Genomic DNA, 21,284 nt, shown 5'->3' with positions numbered 1-21,284 from the left:
GTGTGTGTTTCAGTGGGCGATCTGTCTCAGTGTGTGTGTGTGGGGAATGTCCTGCTCGGATGTCAGGTGACCAAAGAGACTCTGGGAATCTGAAGACGTCTGTGTTTCTACATCCTGATCCGTCAGAAGACCAAAGAATTGTTTCATTCATATTACTGTCTTACTGTAGTTCATATTATTAGCTTAAGTTGACACCAGATTATTATGTAACAAATTATCAATTATATTACAAATTTAATGTAAAAATAATTTCAATAAGATTAAACAAAACAAATCAGTTTCTACTCTATTCACATAGCTCTTTTCATGTAATGTCTTCTTCTGACTTTGACAACACCGTGTGTGATAAAGAGGCTGAAATAAATTTCATTAACACTCCACGTATGAGTTTTGAATACAAATGATCTGTGATTATAAATAACATCTCAAATGTAGTTTCATCTTAACAAAAACTGTCATTTGGCTTCAGATGAATTGGAATATAAGATACAAATCATATGGACTGATTAATGAGAGCTTGATAGTAATAGTACAGAACTGGGGCTGTAATTTCAGCAGAAATTTTATTTTTTCCCTTTATTTTGTTTCATAGGATAAAAACAGCAGCACATGAGTTTGAAATTACATAAGTGGGAATAAATAATAACATGATTTAATAAAAATTTCAGCTGAACTCTTCTTTTAAGTTTTAGTAATGCTGTTACACAATTTTTTTGTACTGTGATAAATAAATAACCGTAGGTTTTGTTTAAATGTCATTTATGCTTAAACTTTTTATACTACATTTATACTTGTATACATAATTTAAAGAAAGTATTCTACATTTTAAATTCAATACTGGGTACAACAGCTATTGTTTTTGACCTAATTGTTGACAAATCAATACTTTACATCTTTATTCTACCATCTTTTGAAGAATATACATTATATATAGTAAAGATCCATTTCCAAAAGCATAAACATAAACAAAAATCATTCTAAGATGTCACAGCTTGTGAAAATGTTTAATAGAGTCAGAAAATATTACAAATATTTGCTAAACAGTAGTTTTATTTATCATGTGTTGTCATATTTATTCTTTTATTTTTAATGTGTTTTTGTAAAGTCGCAGTTTTGTTATAATCCTATTTTGATCTGTTTACTATTTGCGGTTGTTAGTTTAATTATCAATTATGATTTTAATATATGGAAACCACAACAATTAGAAAACAAAAACCTACACAAATATTTTGTCCCCGTTTTTTTAATTTGTAGATAATCACAAATAAGATTTCAACGATATTTTGACCACCAAACTAGGAAATATCCCCGGTTTTCGTTTTAGAAATCTGGTCACCTTAGTGTCATGTGTTCAGATGTGATTGCAGTCTGTTTGAATCTGAAGAAGGCGTAAACCTCCACTTTAGGTGCGAAATATATTCCTATATTGAATTAGGAAAAATATTTAAAGATATACAAAAAGAGTTTAGCATAATTACCTCTAACGTAATAATCAGCCTATGTTTTAAAGAAATTTCGTTTGGCTCAAAAACAGCGGTACTTGCTCGTGCACTTGACTTACTTAATGTTCATGAGTCACACCTGCTCAATTTAAATATCACTGCGAGTCAACGGACAACGCAGATTTAACGGTCCTCAGATACAGCAGAGGAGTTTTAACGACTACAGAAATCATCTCCTCTCTTCCTCAAAGATTGGCAACTCTCAAAGACACTGATTTGCTCGTTATATGATCGGTCTTTAAGGCAGATTCAAAAGCAGTAGTTTCGATGTTTAATTTACACTTTTGAAGTCATCTAATGTTAGTCAGTTCGTGTGACGGAGAATGGAGATCTGCGGTCTTGTCTCTGTGAAAAATGAGCCCGGTATGAATTCACTTGTTTACTACTATCTCTTTCCTAAAATAAAACTTTTATATGAGGTGAATCTACACAGGCAAGTTTGTCGCGAGGGTTATCTCAGTATAACCCTCTTAGTAATTAAGTGTATTTTTCATAACATGGGACAGGTTTTCATATATACCGGTCTTTCTTTAACCCCTTAACATTTGAATTATGTAACGTAGTTACCTGCTTGCTTTTTATAATATTTAGAGATTATGTATTTGAGGTGTATTTGTGATGTAAGTTAGTTCTGCTGGTTTGCAATGTTGTTCTGCAACATTTGTGATGCTGTATTTGGTTTCTGTGGTTCAGTGCCTCTGAAGAGCATCTCAGTGGAGGTACGTGTTCAGGATCATGTAGCCACAGTCTCCTCCACTCTGCAGTATGTGAATGAGGAAGAGCGCCCCCTGGAGGCCTTGTTCGTCTTCCCTCTGCCTGCTGATGCTGCTGTCTGCCACTTCAGTGCCAAGATCGGAGAGCAGGAGATTGTGGCAGAAGTGCAAGAAAGACAGAAAGTGAGTCTAAATACAAACCCACAGAACATAGATTTGCATATTCATGCTGCACATCACCATTAAACTAATACGTATCTTGCAGGCGAGGGATCAGTATGATGACGCTGTGAGTTCGGGTCAGCAGGCGTTTCTGTTGGAAGAGAGCACAGAGAGCCCTGATGTGTTCAAACTGAGTGTCGGGTGTCTGTCAGCGGGTCAGAACGCTGCCGTCACCATCATCTACGTCACCGAGCTCGCTGTGCAGGCCGACCACTCGCTGCGCTTCTGTCTGCCGGCTGTACTCAACCCCCGATACACACCAGCAGGTACTACAGCAGCTCTGACACATGCTTTATTACTGAAGAGAAGCTGATTCTAACATATTTTGCGTGTGTATGTCAGGTTCAGATGAGGTCTTAGAGACCTCAGACACCTCAGAGATCTCAGGGACCTCAGAGATTTCATCAGGATGTGGAGCTGTTCCCTACACGCTGACTCTCAGTGTCCATGTGAGCTCTCCAAAGCCCATCTCCAAAATAGAGTCCAACTGCGCTCTGGATCCTCTAGTGTTCCTCCACTCTGATCACACTCAGGCTACGGTACTGTGTGTCTTCATGTGTTTATCTGGATGTGTGAGCAGAGCAGTTTTATGCATGTGTTGTTTGTGTGTGTAGGTGAATCTGAGTCCTGGTCACATGTTTGATAAGGACGTTGAGCTGTTTGTGTACTATCAGGATACCCATCAGCCCTCTGCTATAGTGGAGGCAGGAGTGACCACTGCCCCATCAGGTAAGATCTGCAGCTCACTGTGATTATGGATGTGATGGAGTGGAGTGATGAAGGTGTCAATGACTCTTTCTTTCTTTTTCAGGCTCTCTGATGAGGGACCCAGTGGTCATGATCAGTTTGTACCCAGAGTTCCCAGAGGAAGTGATGAAATCATTGGCAACTCAAGGTGAATTTGTTTTTGTGATTGACAGATCAGGCAGTATGGCGTGCTGGATGTATCATGCGAAAGGAGCACAGATGCGCATTGAATGTGCAAAGGTAAGATTAAAGATTCATAGTCTATTGTCATCACATTTAAAGTAACTCAGTTTACAAGGAACTAAACATCACTTTTGAGACAGACTTGGATGACAGACTTTGAGACAGACTAGGTGCTGCAATGTAAAATAGGTGAAAAATTCAGCATTTTTGGAACAATCATGCATGAAAACCTAGTGCACCCCAAAAGCCAAGTCAAAACATTCTAAAAGAGAATAAGAGGACCCCTTTAAAATAAAAAAACTGGATCTTTTTATGCCAGGATATGTATTTATTGAATTGTATTCAGATGAGATACAAAATTAAACTCTGTTCACATCCAGTTTTTTCCCCATTTCCTGAGAGCATGCTTGGCTTTCCTTGCCCATGATAATGAATGTCATACTTCTTCTAAACAATAAAGGGATGTTTGTGAGATTTCTGTAGTTGGAGTTGATGTGCTTGTTCACATTATTCTTGAAAAACTGCAAAGATATACAGTTTATGTAAAATCCATGTGTATGAATCTATGTCGCTCTATAGGACACAATGCTGTTATGCTAGTCTGCCCATGGGATGCTACTTCAATATCTATGGATTTGGCTCTCGTTTTGAGTCCATTTTTCAGTTAGTATCTAGATCTTCGTTCGATATTCAGTTGTGAAATGTGTCAGAAGAGTTACTTGCTTGTGTCTCTGCAGTCAGAGTGTTGAGTACAGTCAGCACACAGTAAATAGGGCTCTGAAGAGAGTGGAGGACATACAAGCAGACATGGGCGGCACAGAGATTTTACAGCCTCTAAAACACATCTACAGTCAGCGCCGTCTCCCTGATCACCCTAGACAGGTACGCAATTATCAGAATCAGAAATACCCCCAAAAAAATAATATCAAACAGACCCATCTATAAGTACCATCACTATTATTCTCTCTTCAGCTGTTCATCTTCACTGATGGAGAGGTGGGAAACACCAAAAAGGTGCTGGACCTGGTGAAAAGACATGCTTACTCTCACAGGTAGAGGTCTTCTGGGTTTGATCTGTCCATCATTCATATCTTCATCACTAACAGTAACAGAGTTCATTGTGTCTTCAGGTGTTTCTCATTCGGGATTGGTGAGGGTGCAAGTGCCGCCCTCATCACAGGAATGGCCAGGGAGGGATCTGGTTAGGCTCAGTTCATCACAGACACCGACCGCATGCAGCCAAAAGTAAAGCTCTCCACTGGATTTCACAGGCACAAATGTTCCCCTTCAGGGTGACCCCCTATCTGGAGGTGGGATGACTCGGGCGGTGGCCACGCTCCCCAGTTCCTCCAAGGAGGTTGATGTGGCGATGTGGATGAGGCTGGCACCGCCCCAGTAGAGGAGCCAGGTTGACTCGAGCCGCAGAAAAGCCAAGTTGGCCGCAGAAAGCAAGTTGGACTGAGGTCTCGACCACCTCCAGCACGCCGGAGCCTTCCATTCTTTCCTGATCTCCACACTGAGGTGTCGAGATCATGGAATGCACCCTTCTCGTCCCGCTTGTTCATCCCTGCTTCTTATAACTACAGTTATGTGGCGGGTTTGGATGAGCGAGGGTACAGAGCGATGCCTCGGGTGGAACAGACGCTCGCGAGCTATCTGTCCCCCGAGTCCGCATCGTCTCTGAAGGCTCCGGTCTTGCCCTCCAAGCCGCTGCGAGTCACCTCAGCGCTGGTGGGCAAGGGGTACACGGCTGCGGGTCAGGCTGGTGCGTGTCTGCACACCATGTCGGTGTTACAGGCGTACCAGGCTGACCTGCTAAAGGAGCTGGATGAAGGCGAGGAGATTAAGGATAGTGACATCTCCGAGCTTAGGAGGACCGCTGATTTGTCTCTGGCAGCCCTTGTGGCCGCGGAGAGACATCTCTGGTTGACCCTGTCCGACATGAAAGAAAAGGACAGGGTCTTCCTCTTAGACGCCCCGCTTTCGCCTGCTGGTCTGTTCGGCGACGCCGCCAATGCCGTCGTCGACAGATACCAGGAGGCGCGTAAGCAAGCGGCGGCGTTTCAACCGTTTTCTCCCTCGCCGCCATCCAGCTCATGGGGCTGCTGCGACAGAGCAGCCCCGGCCGTCTACCAGCTCCTCACACCGGGAAGCACAGAAACAGAGCGTGGCCACTCGCACTCCTCCCCATCGAGAGCGAGTGGTCAAACGCTCTAGGTCGAGGACCTCCCAGGCTAAGCCCGATCTGAGGGTCGTGCTTCAGTCGAAGAGGTCCTCGACTAAGCAGGACTGCCGGGGGCAGCCCCATCTGGGGGGAAACGGATAGCACCGCAGTACTCGGTGTCCGGGTCCCCCCTGTGCCCCCGGGAGACCGTTCTGCCAACCCTGCCAGTGTTTCAGGGCGCAGCGGTCTCCAGCGAGCATCCACCCCAGTTTTTCCCGCCCGGCAACGTAGCGGGGCTGGGGAGCTCGCCACCCCCGCGGGGGTCTCTGGGACCGCTGGTTCAGGTGCTTCCTGCCGGGCAACCGTTTCAGGACACCGTTCCAGCGGCCCACATAACACCAGAGGCCAGCCTCGAGAGGCTGGTTCCCTTAGTAGATCATTTGGCAGCGTGGAAACTACTGCCCAATGTGTCTGCTTGGGTCCTGCATACTGTAGAGCGAGGTTATCGCATTCAGTTCGGCGCACCACCTCCGCCGTTCAACGGGGTCTCTCCCACGCTGGTGGGCCCCGAGCAGGGTCTGGTAATGGAACAGGAAGTAGCCACTCTCCTGAGGAAGGAGGCCATCGAGGTGGTCCCTCCTCACGAAAGAGAGTCCGGGTTCTACAGCCGGTACTTCATTGTTCCGAAGAAGGATGGGGGCCTGCGTCCCATTTTAGATCTGCGTCTGCTGAACCGCTCAGTCAAGAGACTGAAGTTCAAGATGCTTACCATCAAGCAAGTCGTGTCTCAGATCAGGTCCGAGGACTGGTTTGTCACGATAGATCTAAAAGACGTATATTTTCACGTCTCCATCCTTCCTCATCACAGGAAGTTCCTGAGGTTTGCTTTCAGGGGCGAAGCTTACCAATATCAGGTTCTTCCGTTCGGCCTAGCTCTCTCCCCCCGCACTTTTACGAAGTGTGTGGATGCAGCTCTGGCTCCTCTGCGACTCCAGGGCATCCGCATACTCAATTAAATCGACGACTGGCTGATCCTAGCTCAGTCGGAGATAGAGGCAGTTCGGCATCGAGATGTCGTTCTCGCTCACATGAAAGCGCTGGGGTTGAGACTGAACGCCAAGAAAAGTGTGCTTTCTCCATTACAGAGGACCACTTATCTGGGCGTGGTGTGGGATTCGACCACGATGCAGGCACGTCTGTCTCCTGCTCAGATCGAGTCGATCCTCACTGCAGTCAAGAGAGTGAAGGAAGGCCGGTCACTCACTGTAAAGCAGTTCCAGCAACTGCTGGGTCTGATGGCAGCAGCGTCCAACGTGATACCTTTTGGCCTGCTGTACATGAGACCCCTACAGTGGTGGCTCAAGACCAAGGAGTTCTCCCCGAGGGGAAACCCACTTCGCATGATCAGGTTCACGCGGCGTTGCCTACGTGCCCTGGACATGTGGAGGAAGCCTTGGTTCTTGTCTCAGGGCCCGGTGTTGGGAGCTCCTTGTCGCCGCGTAACACTAGCGACGGACGCGTCCCTCACCGGTTGGGGAGCGGTCATGAGTGGCCACCCTGCCCGCGGTCTGTGGAGCGGTCGCCAACTCACGTGGCACATAAATTGCCTGGAGATGCTGGCCGTGTTTCGGGCTCTGAAACACTTTCTCCCAGACCTAAGAGACCGCCATGTGTTGGTCCGCACCGACAACACCTCGGTGGTCTCTTACATCAACCACCAGGGAGGTCTGCGTTCGCGCCCCTTGAACAAGCTGGCGCACCAGATCCTTGTATGGTCCCAGGGCAAACTCCTCTCGCTGAGAGCAGTTTATGTTCCTGTCCTTCTTTTAGCTCTTTCCTCCCTTAAGAGAGTCGGGGATCTTCAGGCCCTCTCTGTGGCCCCTTCCTTCCTGGACTTTGCGCCAGGTCTGTCTAAAGCTTCCCCCCCCCTTTCGGGATGCTGACCAGCAGAAGCTTAATTGTATGTGTCCAGTGCGAGCACTGGATGCATACGTCCACAGGGCTGCCAGGTGGAGAAAGTCAGACCAGTTGTTTGTCTGTTATGGCCCCCCAAAAAGGGGCCTCCCTGCTTCCAAGCAAACGTTAAGTCGCTGGGTAGTGGACGCTATTCTTTCTGCTTATGAGGCCTCTGACCTCCCCCCTCCTCTAGGGGTCAGAGCCCATTCTACCCGGAGCATGGCTGCCTCCAAAGCTTTTCTTGCTGGGGTTCCCATGCAAGATATCTGTAACGCTGCGGGATGGTCCTCACCTTTGACCTTTGTCAGGTTTTATGAACTAGACCTGCGGGTCTCGCCCGGTGCCTCTGTCCTTTGTCCTAGCACATCCTAGGCAGGGACTAGGGGTCTGGCGGCGTGGGCATCTCGTTCCCAAAGCGTTTCGACGCGGCTCGAGTTCCTGAAGGGGAACGTCTAAGGTTACGTATGTAACCCCGGTTCCCCGAAGGGAACGAGACGCCGCGTCTCGTAGCCATCCTCCTGCGTCCCTGCGAGCGCTGCTTCTCTCCTGGAAGCTGACGCTCGTTCTGGCGCACGTGCTTTTATGCTTCCTGGTCAGTGACGTCACCCACCTATGACGTTTCGTTCTTCCATTGGTTTGATTTCACACGTGATTCAGAGCGCGGTCACGCTGAAGGCGTTCCCAAAGCGTTTCGACGCGGTGTCTCGTTCCCTTCGGGGAACCGGGGTTACATACGTAACCTTAGACGTTTCCCAGTCAAATGTCTCAATGGTTTCTCTTTCTCTTCAAACTATATCAGGTGATGCAGTCGCTCAGGTTTGCGCTGCAGCCCGCTGTGGTTAATATCTCTGTGGATTGGACCCTTCCAGATGGCGTTACTGTTGACACACTGTCACCACCCATCAATGTGCTCTTCCAGGGTGAAAGGACACTTATTTATGCCCAACTTAAAGGAAAGGTGAGGTGATTTAGCATGTGTTTCTTTTATGAGAATTAGGCACCAGTCTCCTTTTTATTTAGATGATAAAAATCTGCCCTTTCCCCATTTAACAGAGTTCAGGAGGCTCTGAGGGAACAGTGACTGTCAAATACAGTCTTAAAGATCAACCAGTAACAAACCAGCTCCACTTCTGCCTCAAACCAACTGAGGACACAGGGTAATACACCTACTTTATAAAGCATTGGGTAAATACAGTATGTGCATTTTAATGTAAGGTAACATTATATCCTAATAAACACTTTTTTACTGTTTTCCTCGTTGTTTCTGCAGGTTGTCAATTCACCAACTGGCGGCTCGGACCCTGATCCGTTCTCTGGAGCAGGAGGAGAGGTCAGGTGGTGCAGATGTTAAAAGCATCAGGAAAAGGATGGTGAAGCTCAGTGTTCAAGCAGGAGTGAGCAGTGTTCATACAGCCTTCATTGCTGTTAATAAAGACCACAGAGAGACTGTGAAAGGACCCCTGGTGAAGAGAAGAGTGCTGACAAGCGGTTAGATGTTTTTTTGTGTTTGACTGCAAGGATTTTCAATTATTTTCTTATCAGTTCACAGTACAGTGTATTTGCGGTGTTGGATTGACCTCTTTAAGATTGTTTAAATTTTGTTTTAGGGAGGATGTGGTTTTCTGGTTTTCTGTCTGCAGCTGCACGAACTCTTTGGAAGCCAGGTGTGTCGTAACACAGTATATTTACACAGTTATATCTATTTAAGTATGTTTTTGAAAAGACTACTATGAAGAGTACATTTAACAGTGCATACTTGAGCACATTTTCAATTACAAAAAATGTACTTTTATTTACAGTAGTTACACTGGGTGATGTTCCTCCTGTTACTTGATTCTAATGCAAATGTTAGGAAATGTGTGGTTCATTCCAAGCGTGCTGTCTTTTTTAAAAGGGGCATGAACCATGCATGAATGAATCACTCATTTATGACCCGTTGTAGCGATTTCCTCTCAGTCAGGGTGACCGCTGGTGAGGATGCCTTCAACAAGGCCTCTGTAGACATGGATGAGGGGCTCACACCAAAGTTCCGCCTTCTTCAGCAGTATGATGAAATGCAGCTCTACTGAGCTTATTTACTGCTGCTGCAGTATTTTTAGTCTGGCTAAGGTTCTCTGAGATGTGAAGGCCTAAAAACTTACGTCCATATCAATCCATTCCTATTCCAAAGCTTTTCTTGTTAGTTCTGTTGGATGTGTCTGTTCTTGGCTGTTTCTCCAGATCTGAATCTGTTCTGACCTTTGCTTTCTCTGCCTGTTCCAACAATTTTGTAGTGAGAAGTGCCCCACCTGAATATATTAACTCACTGCCAGGTAAATGAACCTCAGTTCATAGTTTGAGGGGAGTGGTATAATGAGGAAGCTTTTTAATAATGATGTTACGATGAGCTTAAAACTATCAGAATCTGTTCTGACCTTTGGTTTCTCTGCCTGTAGCCAACAAATTTGTACCAAGAAGTGCCCCCGCCAAATATACCGGAATGCCAGGTAAATGATCCTCAATTAATATTTTGCAGGAGGTTGGGGGGGGGGCGGTATATCCTTACCTTCCAGTGTAATGAGGTAGCTTTTAATATTGATGTTAAGATGAGCATAAAACTATCGGAATCTGTTCAGACCTTTGGTTTCTCTGCCTGTAGCCAACAAAGGTGCAGCGAGAAAAGCCACAACTGTACATAGTGCCTCAGTGCCAGGTAATGAACGTCAGTTAATAGTTTGGAGGAGGTGGGGGATACATCCTTACCTTCCAGTGTAATGAGGTAGCTTTTTAATAATGATGTTAAGATGAGCATAAAACTATCAGAATCTGTTCTGACCTTTGGTTTCTCTGCCTGTAGCCAACAAAGATGCAGCGAGAAAGGCCACAGCTCTACATAGTGCCTCACTGCCAGGTAATGAACCTCAGTTAAAGTGGAAATTATGAAAATTACCCCATGTTTTCACCCTCTCAGGTGTATATGGCTTTCTTCTTTCAGACAAATACAATTGGAGTCGTATTAAAGGGGTCCTATTATGCTTTTTCACTTTTTGAATTTGAGTCAGTGTGTGGTGTGTATGTTTGGGCATAAAAAAGGGATTTTTTAAAAATCCCTTTTCAAGAACTACAATGAAACAGCTCCTTTGGACTACAGCATTTGTATTCCTGATGTTATGTCACAACACGGCCCATTAGAATATCATTAAAATAAATCCCGCATACGGAAAATCGAATGGTTGGGGGGTGGGTAGGGACGAGGTGGGGGATTAGCCTAACTTTAGCGGTGCAGCACGGAGAGCAGCTTCTGAAACTTCTACGAGCTGCAGAGACTCTGCTGGTATAAACACAAGCATTGACTAGAGTGGCCGCGTCGAAGCTTTCGCGCTGCAGACATGTGCAGTGTGTGGTAAGAGATTTATTAATCATACAGTATAACATTAGCTTCACCTATAAAGCGAGTGTTTTTTAAAATGCATAAACTAGCACTAGACTATGCAGGGCTAATCAGTGATGATATTTTTTCATAATGTTAGGCTGCTTTTATCCTTATGCTGGAGCTGGTTTTGGGCAATGTAAATAATTAAATAAATTATCACGATAATATCATGTATGGGCGATCTGGCAGACTGATGATAGGACCCAGCTGACAGTTGTACACTGAACTTACTACTTTGGCAAGGGGCATGGCAGTTTAAGCCATCTAAGCTGTTCGCCAATCGCAAAGCAGTGGGACAGCTAACCAATCACAACACATTTAGTTTTTCAGAAGGCGGGCCTTCATCAAACCCGGAACTAATCGAGCCTTTTGTGCCACTCTGGTAGAAAGGTATTGTATTAATGTAAATTATGTGAAAAATAATTTTTTCGGACCACCACGCATGAAAGCATGTTCTTGTAACCACCCCCCTAATAGTCTAATAAAGCACATCCATCCATCATAAAAAGTTCTCCATATTGCTCCGGAGGGTTAATAACTTGGCCTCCTGCAGCAAATTGATGTGTTTTTGTAAGAAAAAGAAATGCATATTTAAACTTTAGAAACCATAATCTCTAGCTTCTGCTAACTGTCATGCACGCGTTCACGAGAGAGTTGCATTCCAGCGGATGACTCAAATCACGATTGTGAATTAAAAGTACAAATCAGGATTTGTAAAGAAATCAATATAAGCCAAGATATATGCTTTCGATAAAATTTCGATATATGCTGCACCCACGTCCTACATCATCCGCTGGAACGCCACTCTCTCATATGACACGCAGACAGTTAGCAGAAGTTAGAGATTACAGTTTGTTTTGATTTGGTTTGATTACGGTATGTTTTAAATACATTTTTCTTACAAAAATGCATCAATTCACTTTAATTGTATGTATTTGAAAGAAGAAAGCCGTATACACCTAGGATGGCTTTAGAGTGAGTAAATCATGGGGTAATTTACATTTTTGGGTAAACTATCCCTATTATAGTTTGGGGGAGGTGGAAGAGGGGAATATATCATTACCTTTTGGTTTAATGATACAACTTTTTAATGATGATGTTAAGATGTTAATGCGACCACAAAACTATTTGAATCTGTTCTGGCCTTTAGGTTCTCTGCCTGTAGCCAACAATTTTGTAGCGAGAAGTGCCTCACCTGATTATATTAACCAACTGCCAGGTAAATGAACCTCAGTTAATAGTTTGGGGGAGGTGGAGGGGGATACATCCTTACCTTCTGGTGTAATGATGCAACTTTTTAGTAATGATGTTAACTGGCTAGTTGCATATCTCCGCCATCTTGGATTTCCGGTCTAGCGAGTGTGTGCGTAGATGCTTCTGGTATTACAAACCTACTATGATTAAATTATGTTGAATTGTACAGATAGTTGAATAATGTTACAAAATAAAATTAATAAAACATACATTGAGTCCATAATGCAGAAATCTCTGATCGTCTCGTTTGACAGTTGCAAAACTTATGATCTTATAAATAGCAGTCAGAACACGATCCATTCTCCGTAAATGTACAGTATTGCACATTTGAGTGGTATATGAATGTATATGAATGAAGAGATCCCCCTGGATTATTAATAACCACTGCCGCTGCCACATAATCAACAAGTAGAATGAAGCAATCTCCGCACTCTATCTTGGTGAATTTTCACACAGAGGTGCACAATAATACAAGGAAAATGTGTTCTCTGGTTTTTGATATACCACTATTTGCTATTTATTTTGAAAAAAAAAAAAAAATATATATATATATATATATATATATATATATATATATATATATCTAGCTAAGTCCCCAATGGACCCTTTTCACAAGCCTGTGATGAAACGTTTTAACGGTCATCATCATCATAAATCCTTTAAAGTTTTTTACATATTTCTTTTTTTAAATATGTGTGTACATTAACGCTCTACTTTGTATTATATTACCTTTTCATCAAGTTACAAAAAAACTAGTTAATGCTATGCGAGGGTGTGTCTAATGCCGCGTCTATGGGAGAGAAGGTAAATTTTACACTGTTCTCTCTTCTGACTGATGATATCAGTCTCTCTCAATTTTTTTCCTTTGATTGAAAGTTGTGAAAACACTATCGTGGAGTTTTTCTTTTGCTATTTTAGCAAATAGGAATGCGAAAAATATATTTGTGGTACTTTTTTACCCAACTATGACGACTTCCGCTATGGTCCATACATAAGCGAGTGCCACAAAGACTGAAAGTAAGCAAGCACACATTTGCGGTGCCGAAGCTCATTGACGGCATCTTGTGCACTGAGCTAATACAAGCACAGAACTATCGGAATCTGTTCTGACCTTTGGTTTCTCTACCCGTAGACGAAGATTTTGAAGAGAGAAGTTGCCCATGTGAATATATTACTGCCCTGCCAGGTAAACATGCTTACCTTCCAGTGTAATGATGTCTTTTTAATAATGATGTTACAGGGCTCTCATGTTTTAGAAAAAGTTTGGAGTGAGATTATATCTGTTAGGAGAGGAGCCCCTCGGCCCCACACAATTCTCTCCAGTTTTTGCTAGAAGTTAAATTTGATCTATTGTTCATAATTGACCATCACAAAATAGAAACTATAACAACTGGTAAATTTGATTAAAGTCAAATTCATAAAAAATAAAATAAAATCTCTTGTATATTTAAAAAATACAAATGTATCAAAAATCTAAAGAAATCTGGCCCCAAATGAGCCACTGAACAGCAGTACTCAAAGTACATACTGTAGGCCTACACATACAGTATTGCAAAACTTGCCCTGAGCATGTCAAGCTGTGTGTGTGTGAGAGAGAAAGTACATATTTCAGCTTATGAATGGCATTTTGTATTGCAAGTGTTTGTTGCACATATTGATGCATTGATGACAGTGGCAGGGGCTCGAACTTAACCAGTAGCTAGTTGCATGTAATGGAACTACATCATTTAATTACAAAATAATTGTAACTAATTGGTTACAGTTGCTGAGAAACAACGTATAGTTAAATTACAGTTACTTATGATAATTACAAAGAGGTTACATCTGAATATTTCCACACAGATTTGATTAATTTCTATGCTCTATTTTTTAAGATTGACTTTGTTTCCAGTAGCCAAAACTTAGCTGTTGGAGAGCTAATAATTTTGCTTGAATTTGGCTATATTCCCCAGCATCAGCTCTCACTATCTTTGATGCATGCAGGCAAGCGATTTTGTCCAGGAATCGTAAAATGAAAAAACCTACTGCATTTATTTTGTTAGTTTAGAGTAAATACAAATGGCAACGTCCGCTCCATGACGGTTTAAACTGGTTAAAATGCATGTGTCACACGGTGAGTGCGTGACACTTGAGAGCCCTGATACAGGCACAGAACTATCAGAATCTGTTCTTACCTTTGGTTTCTCTCCCTTCAGATGACAATTTTGAAGAGAAAAGTTACCAATATGAATGTTTTTCTGGACTGCCAGGTAAACATGCTTACCTTCCGGTGTAATGATGTCTTTTTAATAATGATGTTAATACAAGCACAGAACTATCAGAATCTCTTCTGACCTTTGATTTCTTTGATTACCTTTGATTTGATTTTTTATTTTTTTTAATGAAAACTACAGATTGTGTTTTAGCATTTTTGCATTTGTATTGTGTATATGTATATTTTGTATAAAGAAGTTAATCTTTATACATATTAGGTTGTGTCTGAATGTGTGAGGAAATTTGTTTATATTTTCTTTTCAGTTTGAAAATACAGTGTCTCTTGTTTTTTGTTGGTGAGACAGAGTAATTAACACTGCATCCATTCACACATTTTTTTATGTGTCAGATCCATCAAAAATTACAGCTGCTTAATGGGTCATTGACTTTCGTTTTCTTTCCTTTAATAGAATATGATTGCGAGTCACTGGATTATATTAATTTTAAATCAGAAGAGGAAGGTATGTGTAAATCTAAACTTATGAAAATTGTAAAAACAAATATTACAGATGGAAAGAAAATAAATATAATTGTTTACTTTGCTTTTAAATGTTCTGATGTGGTATAAAATGTCACTTAACCATTTAATACTGTTGATGATATAATATTGAGATGTTGAGAAGCCACAAATAAGTGAATTTCATGCAGTCAATGCAATGCAGATCCTTATAATAATTGCACATTGACTTGGGAGGTTTTCTTGCTTTAAAAAGATTTTGATTACGTGGGGAAGGATGATGATGATGATGATGGTGATTATGAGCCACCACCATTGGAGGATAAATGAATCAAACATACACACGAAGACCCTTTTACAAATTTCTGTCCTGATTTAGACATTGTGATGTACAGCTTCTTTTATATAGATTCACAGAGGATTTGTTTCTCTCCTTTTTAAAATTTCAATCTTAGATTTGTAAACACATGTTTTTCATTTGCACTGATCATAATTCAGTGATTGAAAGGTTTTTGTGATGTGTGTATGAAAGTATGGAAGGATATTCCAGACAGTTTTCAAAAGAAATTGCAAATTGTGTTTTCAATTGCGTTTCCAATACATGGACTATTATATTGACCCAGACTCATATCTTGTAGGCCATGGGAAGTACAGTTGCAAATGGACTTTGCTTTTCCATTTGAAATTTTGCAGTCACTGTGCATTCGCAGAAGTGAAAATGCAAACAGTAATGCAAGATTTGCAATTGAATTTGGATTATGTTACAGTTATTGTGTCAACATATGGAAAATGCAATTGAAAATACAATTCGCAATTTCTTTTGAAAACTGTTCGGAATATCCTTACATATAAAGGATACCTATTATGCCCCTTCTTGCAGTATGTAATATGTCTCAGGTGTCCCCAGAATACTGTGTGAATACTAAACTAAGTTCTCTTTCATGTCTTATTGCGCTTGAACTGTCAAACACACACAAGTTTATGTTAAAAACACACAGGAGTTACAAAAACAGTCAGTTATGTCTGTGAAGGTAAACAGCTGGGAAAGGAATCGCATGTTCATATTAGATCTGTGTGGCAGCAGAAATAATATACAGTAAATTAAATAAATCAATAAATCCACTGCTCTCTTGCAAAATTTGTGCGGCTCATTTTTCACATGCTTGGAGAAAAGGGCTTACCAAAATAAAGTTACTGGGTTGTCCTTTTTTTACGTTTTCTGGGTTGGTAGATATGCTGGGGGCCTGATTATAGCACTTACAAATTGTACTACTTTGAATATCTGTATTTTGCATGCAAAGTTTAGTTCAGGACAGAAAATTATTTTGAACTGTTGGTCCTACAATGTTGAGATTTAAAAGCCACAATTAATAGAATTCCAGTTTCTTTAAATATATGTGTGTGTTTAGCTGCTCCTGAGCTGCAGAAGGACCCGTTACTGCAGTTGGTTTCTCTCCAGAAGGCGTCAGGCTACTGGGAGCTGGACGCCACACTGGCTGATGTGTTTGGGATGACAGAGGATGAGATGACCAATCAGAAACCAGCACATGTGAGAGATGTGATGAAATAATAAGACAGCCATGATTGTGTCCAGTGTCTAGTAACAAATGGTTTGTCCACAGGTGGATGGGTCAGTATGGGCCACTCTCCTGGCTCTGATCTGGTTATACGGCTGTAAAATAGAGCAGCAGGTGGAGTGGCAGTTTGTGGCCATAAAGGCAGCGTCATGGATCGGCTCTCAGAAAGGTGAGATCTCCATTCCAGACCACATTCATTCAGTCAGTGTTCATCAAGAGACGTTTGAGCAAATATCTTTAGTTCTTTGACACAGACTGATGATTTGAATGTGTGTGTTGCAGTGGGTGATCTGTCTCAGTATGTGTGTGTGGGGAATGTCCTGCTCAGATGTCAAGTGACCAAAGACACTCTGGGAATCTGAAGACTGTTTTTTTACATTTTGATTTGTCAGAAGACCAAAGAACTGTTAACTTTCATATTACTGTCTTACGGTATTAGTTCGTATTAGTTGACACCAGATTATTATATAACAGATAATAAATTATATTACAAATTTAAAGTAAAAATAATTTGATAGATTAAGCGCAAAAAAAAAAAAACATAATTGTGTTTACTATTTAAAAAGTAAAAAGATATTCTCACAGCTCTTTTCATACAATGAGAGATCCAGAACACCATGAAATAGTTTATACAGCTTCTTAATAATAATCGTTTTTTTAAAAAAACAAATGTAATTTTTCTGTTCATTACTGTTTTTACTACATTTGTGCAGTTTTTGGAGGATTTATTATATTTTTTTTTATATAAATTTATAAATAAATACTTTTTTTTTTAAAATAGGTTTTTATACAAAAACAGCTTTTTGTGTAAAATTCTCTTTATAAAAGACCCATATTTTTAACTTTCAATTGTGTGGATTATCATTCCAGAAAGAGCGTTCTCTTGAAGGTTTTTCCTCAGTGCCGTTCTGGACATATGCCAGACCACAGCACGTATGAATGCAGTGCAGAGAACAGCAGATCTAAATGTGTGTGTTTGTCTGTGTTTGTAATATTGTAGATGTTAGCCACTTACACCTGCAAACGAAAGACAGCTCATTGTGTGCCACTTCGTTTCTGTGTATATGTGTTCTGCGTTGTTTCTTTTGAGGATGAATTTTGTCCCTTTACAAAATTCATCCATTCAAAATTCATCCATTCATCCATTACTTTGACAAAAAGTAATTTTTATTGTTATAATTGTGATTTCATAATATGTAGACATCAATCCAACTGAAAAAAAAAAAACGTGTAAAAAGATATCTTTCAGTTGGTCAAATTGTAAATAGTGGAGCTCTGCAGCCATCTACTGGTAAAAAAATATATATTTTTCTTTCTTCCTTCCTCTTATCTCCCTCATCCTGCTGCTGCTCCACCTCTCCCTGACCTGAGCTGCTCTCTGGAGGCTGTTTTTTGGCAGCTCTGAAGAAAGAGTGAAGTCTCTGCCACCACTTCTTGCTCTTTCTTTTCTGCTCAACTCTCTCTGCCTCCTTCCTCTCCTTCTCCTCCTCCTTCACCTTCCTCTCTTCCTCCTCCTCCTCCCTCCTCTCCTAGTCCAACTCCTTCCTCTCCACCTCCTCCTCCTTCCTCCTCTCCTCCTCCTCCTCCAGCACCAACAGGGGTCTCATCGCGAGGATGAGGATGGTGAACCGCCCTGTTGGTGCTGGGTGTTGGGGGTGTACTAAGATGTTGTTCGTACACCTCACCAACAGTCATCGGACTGACTTTAGTAACTCGCTGTCCCATCGCTGTGAATAATCACCGACCACTACAACAAACCCACAAAGAATGTCAGAATGTCACGCTCTTTATACCCCGAGAGTTCTATTCGAACGCGCTCTATGGCGTCATAAGGGACTCATACAGCGGTTCTGGCAGATTTTAAAATATAAACAAATGAATATATTTGCAATATATTTTCCTGACATATTAAACAAAAATACGAAGTAGATTTGCCGTTTGTTACGTCACGTGTTCATTATTGAAGAAGACGAAAACCACCACTTCATGTTAAATTAAATAAAGAAAGATATACAATTGTACGTTTCTAAAGTAATAAGAATGATTGGGATGCACAGGAAATTCCTTTGGCTCAGATTGCTCCGAAAGGCGTTTATTAAACCTAATTAATATTCATGAGCCAAACGTGAGCCTCAGGGTAAATAGCACGAAGCTTCCGCACATCGCGTTAAGTTAACATAATTGACTGATGCTGCAGCGGCGTTGCAACGACTTTCAGAAGTCATCTCTCGTCCTCAAAGATTAGAAACTTGATTTGCTCATCAAATGATTCTGTGAAGATTTGAAGCAGATTTATAGGCAGTATTTTATTTTAATTTTTCGTTCACTTTTGAAGTAGGTCATCTAGTTATTTCCCCCTAACGGAGCGTGAGAATGGAGAACTGTGGTTTTGTCACTGAGAAAAATGAGCCAGGTATGAAGTTACCTGTTTACTTTTACTATTTCCTAAACTAAAACCTAAAAAATGTATAGAGGAGTTGACTGTTTCCACACAGGTTTTTTTTTTATCTCATTATTACTGTAATAAAGGTAGATTTTGACCGAAAGAATGTTCTTCCTCGTTCTCATTTGTTTTTCTGAAAATTTTAATTATATATCTACACGTTCATGTTTAATGGTAATGGAGAGAGTCTAATAATCATCATTTTAATCAGAGAGCTGTATGAAGTGTATGAATGTTCCTCTGCTGTTTTAGTGTTGTTGTGTTGGTTTGTGTGATTCAGTGCCTCTGAAGAGCATCTCAGTGGAGGTACGTGTTCAGGATCATGTAGCCACAGTCTCCTCCACTCTGCAGTATGTGAATGAGGAAGAGCGCCCCCTGGAGGCCTTGTTCGTCTTCCCTCTGCCTGCTGATGCTGCTGTCTGCCACTTCAGTGCCAAGATCGGAGAGCAGGAGATTGTGGCAGAGGTGCAAGACAGAGAAAACGTGAGTCCAAATGCAAACCAACAGAACATAGATTTGCATATACAGCTACACCATGCATCTTGTAACAAAACTGTATCTTGCAGGCGAGGGATCAGTATGATGACGCTGTGAGTTCGGGTCAGCAGGCATTTCTGTTAGAAGAAAGCGAAGAGAGTCCTGATGTGTTCAAAATGAGTGTCGGGTGTCTGTCGGCGGGTCAGAACGCTGCCGTCACCATCATCTATGTCACCGAGCTCGCTGTGCAGGCCGACCACTCACTGCGCTTCTGTCTGCCGGCTGTACTCAACCCCCGATACACACCAGCAGGTCCTACAGCAGCTGCTTACACACACATTATTAGCAGAGAGAAGCTGATTCTAACACTCTCTCTGTGTGTGTCAGGTTCAGGTGCTGGTATAGTCTCAGAGATTTCATCAGGAGCTGTTCCCTACACGCTGTCTCTCAGTGTCCATGTGAGCTCTCCAAAGCCCATCTCCAAAATAGAGTCCAACTGCACTCTGGATCCTCTAGTGTTCCTCCACTCTGATCACAGTCAGGCTACGGTACTGTGTGTCTTCATGTGTTTATCTGGATGTGTCAGCAGAGCAGTTTTATGCATGTGTTGTTTGTGTGTGTAGGTGAATCTGAGTCCTGGTCACATGTTTGATAAGGATGTTGAGCTGTTTGTGTACTATCAGGATACCCATCAGCCCTCTGCTATAGTGGAGGCAGGAATGGCCACTGCCCCACCAGGTACGACCTGAACTTCCATAAGCATTAAAAAAATGAATTGTATAACATTTGACAAAGCAAAAAAATTCAAAATGAGAACAGTTAAGAAAACATTAATAAAACTGTGTATTTAATGCTGTTTGTGAGGCAAAGGGCTATTCATAAATCATTGTAAATAGTAATTTAATCAAACCATCCATGACATTACAATACAGAGCTATTGATGAGTGCAAAAATACTCTCTATATATTACTATTATAATATATATAATAACTAGCCCAAAAAGCTCAGGATGTGCTTGATGTTAAAAAGCGGCGCTTGAGTGATGACTGACAAACACACAAATTGCATACACAGAAAGCATTGACTGAATAACTTTTAGTAGCGTTAATAAAAAATCAATGTATATTCATACAGGGAAGACTATGCAGCATTTTATTTTACATCAGTTTCCGGTAGTATTTTGTACCTGAATACTAGACCTACTGTACTTAAAGACCTAGCTGGCTTATTTTTTCTCATTTTTATTAACAGTAATAAATTAAAATATGTGTCAGAATTTTATAAGACACAAAAATAAGCTTTCTGTATTTTGTTTCCCTTTAACTATAGTATATCTAACAGTGTACATACTGTAATATGGTTTATGTGAAGCATTAATGATTTAAAAAAATGCACATTTTCAACAAAAGTTGGAAAATTACCTCCACAAAACCAGTCTTTTTGATTGTGAAAATCACCAATGAAGTTGTAAAATCCTGGTGGGACTGTGTTTTGAATGGTGTTAATATTATTGCTTTTACTTCCTGTCTTTCTATAAGTACAGAAAGTGTTTAATCATAGAATTTACAGTTAATAAGCACTGCATAATTTCTGTTTTTTAATTTATTCTTCTTTATTTATTTCAGGCTCCCTGATGAGTGACCCAGTGGTAATGATAAGTTTGCACCCAGAGTTCCCAGAGGAAGTGATGTCATCACTGGCAACTCAAGGCGAGTTTGTTTTTGTGATTGACAGATCAGGCAGTATGGGAGGCATGATGCATCATGGGAAAGGAGCACAAATGCGCATAGAAAGCGCAAAGGTAAAATTTAATTTGTGCTTTTTGCTCTGTTGATGTATATTCAGATGAGACACACTTGAATTTCTGTCCATGTCTTTATAGGACACTCTGCTGTTACTGTTGAAGAGTCTGCCCATGGGATGC

At 41.4% G+C, this 21,284-nt stretch overlaps 2 protein-coding genes across 7 annotated transcripts in view; both read left to right on the top strand.

Moving 5' to 3' along the window:
- The window catches only part of LOC127156340 (von Willebrand factor A domain-containing protein 5A-like), a 51,535-nt gene extending 51,155 nt beyond the window's left edge, over window positions 1-380 (top strand). The window contains 1 exon segment of the mRNA XM_051099106.1: window positions 67-380. Within this exon segment, the coding sequence (XP_050955063.1) occupies window positions 67-93 (27 nt within the window). The 3' untranslated portion in view covers window positions 94-380.
- A 1,249-nt stretch (window positions 381-1,629) lies between these two features.
- The window catches only part of LOC127156343 (von Willebrand factor A domain-containing protein 5A-like), an 87,263-nt gene continuing 67,608 nt past the window's right edge, over window positions 1,630-21,284 (top strand). Inside the window, exons 1-6 of one of the 6 annotated variants that reach the window (XM_051099117.1) lie at window positions 18,599-18,853; window positions 19,164-19,366; window positions 19,450-19,672; window positions 19,748-19,908; window positions 19,984-20,098; window positions 20,986-21,161. In XM_051099117.1, coding sequence (XP_050955074.1) covers window positions 18,814-18,853; window positions 19,164-19,366; window positions 19,450-19,672; window positions 19,748-19,908; window positions 19,984-20,098; window positions 20,986-21,161 — 918 coding nt within the window. In that variant the 5' untranslated portion in view covers window positions 18,599-18,813. Of the gene's footprint in view, window positions 1,866-2,195; window positions 2,399-2,480; window positions 2,704-2,779; window positions 2,977-18,598; window positions 18,854-19,163; window positions 19,367-19,449; window positions 19,673-19,747; window positions 19,909-19,983; window positions 20,099-20,985; window positions 21,162-21,284 lie in introns of those variants that run through there. The other 5 variants (XM_051099116.1, XM_051099111.1, XM_051099118.1 and 2 more) reach the window with 5 other exon arrangements.

Source organism: Labeo rohita, chromosome 25 (genome assembly GCF_022985175.1).
Source record: "Labeo rohita strain BAU-BD-2019 chromosome 25, IGBB_LRoh.1.0, whole genome shotgun sequence".
Taxonomy (NCBI): domain Eukaryota; kingdom Metazoa; phylum Chordata; class Actinopteri; order Cypriniformes; family Cyprinidae; genus Labeo; species Labeo rohita.
The sequence above is the reverse complement of the archived record's forward strand: the minus strand, read 5'-3'. Positions and strand labels throughout refer to the sequence as shown.